Here is an 8,348-nt window from a genome sequence, read left to right on the forward strand (position 1 = left end):
GATAGCTGAAAAATTACTTAGACAAATTGCAAGTATAGATAAAGGAACGCAACAAAAACATAAATTAAAAGACATATGTCTAAACGTACAACAAGGGGTCTACCAAGACCACAAACACAGAAATATATAAAATACAACATTCTAAGAAGGCTCAGTCGGGTCCTCAGCAATGGGAGCAACTGTCTCTTCCGGTCGAGTCGAGGTAAGAAGGTCCGCACCAGGAGGAGAGCTTACGGCATCTCCCTCGACGACATCGTCGGTCTTATCTTCCTCACTTGGGCGTGATCGCGATATCTCTCCAGCATCGTCATCCCCCTCTCCGTCTTGCTCCCCCGACGAAGAATCCGAGACGACAACAGGATCTTCAACGCCCGCCTTCTCAACCCCTTCTTCGGCGACTGGAGTACCTTCCTTGGGGATCTCCTCTATGCCCTCCTTCTCGCGTGATTCCCTACAAACGCCCTCTTCGGGGACCACGACTTGTTCCGTCGGGGCCGAGGTGACATCACCCAGCGGCTCCTCAGGCATCTCTTCGGTCACCTCACGCAAAGTGATAAGCTGAGAGGCTGTCTCCAGACTGATCAGGTTCACATTCGACCCGTAGGGGTCGAACGTTCTCCTGAACCTGTCTTCCACAAAACGAGAAGGGAGAACAAGCAGAGAAAGGGAGAAGTCTCTGTCGGCCAGCGGACTTACTCGCAGCTTGGTGACTTCAGCCCTCATAGAGCCTTTCCTGCTCGGCAAACATGTCGATCATGTCTTGCGGGATTTCTGTTCCGCTATCCCTTATCATCTCAAGGCATTTCTTCGTCCCCGAGGCTTGCCCGTACAGGTTTTTCGCCTTCCCAAGGGCGTCCAAGCGAGCAAAGTGATCTCGTACGCGAGTAACGGAACGATTCGCCTTCTCGATCATAGCTGCTTCGACCTTTTCCCTTTCTCGGGTGACTTCAAGGCTCCGGGAATCCTTCAGACGCTGTCTCTCCCTGACCAACTTGTCTACTGCGGCGTCCCTCTCCGCGAGTAGCTCAGTCTTCTCCTTTTCAAGGCCCGCAGCGATCCCTTCCAGATGAGTCTTCTCGCGGACCAACTCCTTCTTCGCCGCCCTGTCAGTCTTCAGCTTGTTCTCAAGCTCTTCGAACTTAACTCGAAGGACTTCCTTCTCCTTTGCTGCCTTCTCATTGCCCTGCTTAAGCTCAGCTCTCACTCTGTCGATGACCTTCAGCCTCGTTGCAGCAAGTTTGTCCGCAGCTCCCAATTGGACCATTGTCTGCTTCAAGGTAGTATCGTACCTTTCGACAAGAAAGTTCATGCTCCCATCACTCTGCAAAGCAGTAAGGAATTGATTAGTCAAGATGGCTGTGTTCGACAATTTCACAAGGAAATACAAAAGAGATTATAAAGGGGAAGCAAGATTACCCGAGCTCTCAAGGCAGCGGCGTCGATGTACTCGTCTGTAAAGAAAAGGTCCTCCAACTGCGGCATTTCCTTCGTCCCACCGCGAATTTGGCGCGTCAGCTCCGCGCATCGAAGGGGATTAAGGATCAAGGGAGTTTTCTCGTCATACAGAAACTCCACACGATCGGGATATTCAACTCTCCCCTTTTTTAGAAGGGAGCCCTCCAAACGAGGACCCCTACTCGTAGAAGAGCCAGGGACCGACTCCTTTGTGCCAAGACCTTCCTTTTCTTCTCTAAAGGCACGTTAGGGGTGGCATCATCCTCCCTAACGGCATCGATTGGGGTTAGCACGACGACTGAAGAACCAGGCTCAACTCCAGCGGCCTTCTTCTTAGTTTTCTTTTTGGGATGCTCTACGGGCACCGCGTCGTTCGTAGCGGTCTCCTCATCCCGGGAATTCGCCTCGTCGCGTGCCCGCTTTTTCTTCTTCTTCTTTGTCCCTTGACCCTCAGAAGACGTAGCGAGAGAATCAGACAAAACCGGAGAAGCCTCATCCACTGGTTTCTCCATCGTCTTCTTGTCTTTCTTCTTCTTTTTGGGACTCGGAGCAGAAGGCTCGACGCTAACGCCCTCGTCGTTTGAATTGGAGGCTCCCTCCTTTGAAGCCCCACGATCCCCGGAAGCTCCAGCACCTCCAGAGTTAGTCGTCTCCGAAGGATCAACGGGAGCCGACTACTTCGACAGCAACTGCAGCCTTCCCTTCAGCAAGGCGCTCAAATCCGGAACTCCTTCCATCTCCCTGGCTTTGTTAAAAAGCTTCTGTTGTTTCCGAGTAAACAGGGAAAGACGCGACTTGCGGGGACCAAGGATACATGGAAGCCTCGACTCCCAATCAACTGCAAAAGACAAAGGTTTAAGGTTAAGGAATCATTGAGCCTACCTTGACAAGTCGAAAGAGTTTCTAGAAAGCAAACCATGAGTCTACCTCTAGCGATTCTAGCTTGTTGATGACGAATCCACTCGCGACTAAGGTCCGGCCAACAAAGATGACTATGCGTTGCTATCGCTTGCGCACTCTCAAAGAACTTCTCCGGGTAGGCGATCGTATTCAGGTGACGAACTGCACAAAAAGCAAAAGAATAAAAACGGTTAGACTCGTCGAGTAAAGAACAGACAAACAACAAGATTTCTACCAAGTTCTTTATTCCATAAAAAGCGGAAGTCGTCCCCAGGCGGTTCTTCAAAAGCATGCTTGTCGGATTTGATGTAGAAGTACGCACGCTGCCAGTCCTGCGTCTTATTTGGATGACCGGTCAGAACGTTGTAACTCGCACGCATCTTCACCGAGAAAATCCCGTTCGGCTCCGCCTTCGTGAAGGTAAGCTCTTCGAATACCCTCACACTCATCGAGATGTCCATCTCTGCCGCCATAACCATCAGCATGACCGCTATACGTAATGACCCATTCAACAACTGAGAGATAGCAATATCCCGGCGGTACGCGTACGAGGTGATCAACCGGGGGATCAGGAACCAGAGCTTGGTCTGATCTTTGAAATAGGACTCATACATGCATTGATACCCAACTGGAGGCGACCAAGGACGTTGTTCAGTAGATGGAATGAGATAGGTAATGCCAGTACCGCCGCACTGTCTCAAGAGATCTTTCACAGTCTTGTCGGAGGAGCAGGAGCTAAACACATTCCCCCACGATTGAACTCGCGGGTCGCGTAGTACTTCAGAAGGAAGACGGGGGAGCTCTTCAAAGATCCCACCCGGATGGTAAATAACGGGACGACAATCAATCTGATCATAAGGAATGCTCTGCACCACAGGACGACGCTCCGTTTGGCCAGAACGAACCCCCCGTCGAGCCCGCCTTCGAGGCCTTGCGACTGATCTAGGCGCTTCAGAGCCACTACCGCTCACGTTTTCACCCTCGTCTCTGAGGCTTCCCTCAACCCCAACGCATTCCTCGTCTTCGACTCGCCCTTCTTCTTCTTCTTCACGAAATTGTCGGTGGGCGTCAGCGACTAAAAGGCGCTGAGAAAGGCTCATGTTCTCTGTATCCCTAAGCGCGTCGCGGTGAATCAGCTCAAACTCGTCTAACGGGTTACCATTCGCGTCTTTAGCCGGACTCGAGGAATCTGCGATATCTTTCCCTTTCTCTTCACGAGACAATCGACTCTTCGAAGCCATGTCTACTAACTCGGGGGAACGACTAAACCGGAAATTAAAATAAACCACGCTATCCTTGAGGCGTATCTAGAGAGAGAAAGTAAAAGTAGAGAGAAGGGAGAGAAAGCGGAATACCTGAACTTGCAGAGAAGAATGACGAAAGCGAAAGGGAGGAGCCAATTTATAGCAAAAACAAGGGCACATCCTCCGAAGCGCAATCATTAGGTCTACAGAAGCCTAAATGGGTCTCAAAGGCCGCCTAAATACCCAAAGGCTTACTCGTGACAGTTCTGTTTCTCGCTCAAACCGATCTCTAATTGAGATGCCCGACCAAAATTAATCCCCGATTTTGGTCTAAACCGGTTTTCTAACGTAAACCGATGAGATAAGCTTGAGCTCTTATATCGGGATAATTCGCCGACTGAGTAAAACGTGCCTCCGCGACAAAAACCTCGGCGAGCAAAGCAGATCATGAAGAAGTACTACTCTAAGCGACAATAAAACAGCGTGCGACTAAACACACTAGGACCTGTTATACGAACGAACCTGACCCACAAATTCACTGAGACCGCTACGCCGCTCACAAGTGAACTGGGGGGGGGGGACTTATTGTAGGAGATGGATTACATCCCTCCACAAGGCCCATCGAATAATAGACCCTAGCTCGGCAAGCTTGACCAGTTTAGTCGGCTTAAGCGGCTAAAGATGTCGGCTCGACCCCAGAGTACTTTTAGCCGATCAGTTAAGCCGATCAAATATACTCGGCTTAGAGAGAACAGTACCAATGCCCGCATACTCGGCCTTTAGCGACAAGGCCCAAAGGACGACACGATTAGGGCATCAAGGACGAGGACACTATAAGAAGGGATGAGGAGACAACGAAAAAGGGACTTTTTGGACAACTTACACACTAAGCGGCTAGATTTAGGGTTTCCTAATCATCTCTTTGATCTGGTTGTTTAAAGCTTCAGTCTTGTCTCCTTACTTCCCGTTAATCTTGTAACCCCTCTGTTTGATTCGAATAAAAAAGTCTTTAGTCACCCCATTTTCTAAGTTCATTATTCTAATCGACTGAATCCTGTACAAACACGCGAGCAAGTAGGGTCGGCGGAACGAGATTATGATTCATTTTCCGTTAAGCTATTCAACGGAAACTACGACGAGGAACTTGGTGTCTTCATCAACTTCTTTGTTACCGACGAAGACACATCTCAAGAACAGCTTCTCTTCTCCTTCCTCTGGTAATGCAAACTTGTGTTGTGCCTCCCTTTGCTTAGATGATTGTTGCTTCTGAGCTCAAAAAAAATTGTGCCTTTTGTGATGTGTTCTTTTGTTTTATGATTATCTTTACTGTAGTGATGCTATTAAGAGTGTTCGTGATTGTAAGAGACTTTATGTCTGTTCTAGATACAATATGCAAGTAAATGGAGGTGACTAGAGGAGAGAGTACTCTGGCTTAGGTTTTAAGTGTAAGGAAGATACTAGAATCTTTCCTGGACTGATGATGCATTGTATTGCCTCCTTAATTAGTTATGTACTTATGGTTTGTATGAATCGTTGGTTCAGTGAGTTCTTAAGTAAAATTTTACTTTGTTTCTGTGAAAGGTATTGTTCCTATTAGGCCAAATGAATCAACAAGAAGATGAAAACTGGAGTCCTTGAGGTATGTATGCTTTCTCTTCTCACTCAGCTTAGCCGTATGTGTATGTATCCTTTTCCGTTTTCCCGAAATTGGATGCGTATGTAATCATTAGGTAGTTGCAGAGCATGTTGAAATATTGAGTCATGTGAGGTCAAAGCTTGGTGTCACGACTAATAAGAAGAAGAGAGTCGGTCCGGTTCCGGGAGTGCAAGTAGGATGGTTGCAGAGCATGTTGCCACACAGTCCGCAGCTCTTCAAACAAATGTTGATGGTCTCTGGTTTTGACAAATATTACCAGATAGCAAAGTACATATACGATCTTTGGCTAAGTCAAGTGTATAATCTCAAATGGATTTACTTTACATTAACATGAAAAGCTAGGAAGATTAACATAATTTAAATTTAATAATTAACCTTTTAAAAAAATTAAGAACTTCAAAGGGATTCTCCCATTAAACCTTCATAAAACTAATTATATTAGCAAGAATTCTTAACTTTATAAAGTACACACTTAACAATTAAACTAATGGTTAGAACCCATCAAAAGTTCTAACCATTGGAGATGCTCTTAGGTTTTTTATCCTAATATATGATAGTTACGAGGGGGGAAATATAGATAGTTTTCCCATTATGTAAAGTCATTATTTTTAAAATTCACGTGTTGTCTTTGGCTAACGCTATTTTCGGATTTAGATACCGCTTTTTGCTTCCTGTTTCCCTGCTTCATCATCACGCAGAGAACTCTCTTTCTCTCTCTCTCTTCGATCTCATCTTTCCTCAATCGCCTGGTTTCTGAACTGAATCGATTGAAGCTATGAGTCTCTGCAAATGGGTTTCCTTTCTTTTAATCATTCACTTACTCAACTCGTCTCAGATTTCATCTTCATCTTCTTTAACCTCAAATGGGTTTTCCCAAATCCCTTCAAAGTTTCTTGCTTTAGCTAAAAGAAGCGATTTTTATGATTGGATGGTTGGGATCAGAAGGAGAATCCACGAGAACCCGGAGTTGGGTTACGAGGAAGTGGAGACGTCTAAGCTCGTTAGGACAGAGCTGGAGAAGATGGGTGTGTCTTATAAGTACCCAGTTGCTGTTACTGGTGTTGTCGGATACGTTGGAACTGGTCAAGCTCCTTTCGTTGCGTTGAGGGCTGATATGGATGCACTTCCTATGCAGGTAACTGATTTTGACTTGTTCACTCCCATCTTCTTCGTGGAACATTTAAAAGAGGTTTTTACCAAAAAAAAAAAAAACATTTAAAAGAGTAGTTAACTCACTGTAATTTAGTTGAGTTTAAGTCTATGTGAAATATTTCATTGTATTTTTATGCAATTCTATTAAGTCTATGGATGCACTCCCTATGCAAGTAACACTCAAAAGAGTAACATTTGTTCTGTGTTCTTCTCCATGAAGGTTTTGGTTATATTTGCATGCCTCTATGGAGTAGTTAAATCACTGTAATCTCGTAAATGATTTGTTGAGCTTAATTCTCTGTGAGATCTTTATTGTATTTCTCTGGACTTAGACTTGGTTTCTAGCATTTGACTCATGGCTGGATCTGGTCACAACCCAATGAAACATTTGCCTTGTCCCCCAAAATTTTTACTGGTTATATGTAAATATATAGGTAATGAAAAAAAAAAAATTATGAATTTTTAAAGAATGTTTATAGCCCAAAATCTCAGATCCTGTTCTGATCTGATTTGTAGTTTTATTTTCTTCTGTGGGTTGCAATGGCTTGTATTGTTGGTGGAGTTATGCGAAATGTTACTGTATTTTGGGTGGATTCTTGTTTAACAGATGGCGTTGGATTGTGTAGGAAATGGTGGAATGGGAACACAAGAGTAAGGTTCCTGGGAAGATGCACGCTTGTGGACATGACGCTCACACTACCATGCTCCTCGGTGCTGCAAAGTTGCTTATAGAACACCAAGATGAGCTACAGGTTGGTGTAAACTTTTTAAAAAAAAATTAATTAAAGATCTTTGGAAGCATCCTGATCTCTCTACATTTCCTGGACCATCTTAGGGTACAGTGATTCTAGTTTTTCAACCGGCTGAGGAAGGAGGAGGAGGTGCAAAGAAGATTGTGGAAGCTGGAGTATTGAAGGATGTGAGTGCAATCTTTGGATTACATGTTACAAATCAGTTGGGGTTAGGCCTAGTAAGCTCAAGAGAAGGTCCATTGTTGGCTGGTAGTGGCTTTTTCGAAGCTAAGATAAGCGGGAAAGGAGGTCATGCAGCTCTTCCTCAGCACGCCATAGATCCGATACTGGCAGCTTCAAACATTATCGTTACCTTACAACACCTCGTTTCACGTGAGGCAGATCCTTTAGACTCGCAGGTAGAACATAACATAATCTTCTTTGGCTCTTTCAAGTGTCTCTTTATGGAATGTGTTGATGTGTTTGCAGGTAGTTACAGTTGCTAAGTTTGAAGGTGGTGGTGCTTTTAATGTGATTCCAGACTCTGTTACCATCGGTGGTACATTCAGAGCCTTTTCAACTAAAAGCTTTACACAACTCAAGAAAAGAATTGAACAGGTCAGTATACACTTATATAATATTTGTTTCGTCCCAACGGTTATTCGAACCGGAGACAAAACTTTTTAAACTCTCTTGTGGTGGTTCCAATGCTTCAGGTTATTACAAGGCAAGCGAGTGTGCACATGTGCAATGCAACAGTTGATTTCCTTCAAGAGGAGAAACCTTTTTTCCCACCTACCGTTAACGACAAAGCCTTGCACATGTTTTTCAAGAACGTTTCAGGTGATATGTTAGGGACTAAGAACTACTTCGAGATGCAACCGTTGATGGGAGCAGAAGATTTCTCTTTCTACCAAGTATCGATGCCTGGACATTTTAGCTTTGTTGGAATGCAAAACGAAGCTCATTCACCAATGGCGAACCCTCACTCGCCTTATTTTGAGGTCAATGAAGAAGTACTACCTTATGGTGCTTCTCTGCATGCTTCCATGGCCACAAGATATCTTCTTGACTTAAAAATTTCGTCGCCGAGTAACTCTAAAGATGAACTTTGATGTCCTCTACAGGGTAAACAGTTTTAATTCTTGTTTCTTACAGAGGCTTCCATGTAAAGATCAATAAAATTTTTATGCAAATGTCAAGCTTCTG

The 8,348-nt window shown here is 44.9% G+C and overlaps 1 protein-coding gene across 1 annotated transcript; it reads left to right on the forward strand.

Annotated features, from left to right (window-relative positions):
• The first annotated feature begins 5,898 nt into the window (after positions 1-5,898).
• Positions 5,899-8,348, forward strand: LOC106296864 (IAA-amino acid hydrolase ILR1-like 4). The gene is made up of 5 exons (XM_013733101.1): positions 5,899-6,391; positions 7,035-7,160; positions 7,244-7,558; positions 7,629-7,757; positions 7,856-8,348. Exons 1-5 carry the CDS (start codon positions 6,032-6,034, stop codon positions 8,252-8,254), a joined length of 1,329 nt encoding a protein of 442 aa, XP_013588555.1. The 5' UTR covers positions 5,899-6,031; the 3' UTR covers positions 8,255-8,348.

Source organism: Brassica oleracea, chromosome C6 (assembly GCF_000695525.1).
Source record: "Brassica oleracea var. oleracea cultivar TO1000 chromosome C6, BOL, whole genome shotgun sequence".
In the NCBI taxonomy this organism is placed as follows: Eukaryota; Viridiplantae; Streptophyta; class Magnoliopsida; order Brassicales; family Brassicaceae; genus Brassica; species Brassica oleracea.

Coding starts and splice junctions, on each gene's coding strand:
- LOC106296864 (XM_013733101.1), top strand. CDS start 6,032: ATGAGTCTCTGCAAATGGGTTTCCTTTCTTTTAATCATTCACTTACTC. Junction 6,392..7,034: donor TGGATGCACTTCCTATGCAG/GTAACTGATTTT, acceptor TGGATTGTGTAG/GAAATGGTGGAATGGGAACA. Junction 7,161..7,243: donor AACACCAAGATGAGCTACAG/GTTGGTGTAAAC, acceptor GGACCATCTTAG/GGTACAGTGATTCTAGTTTT.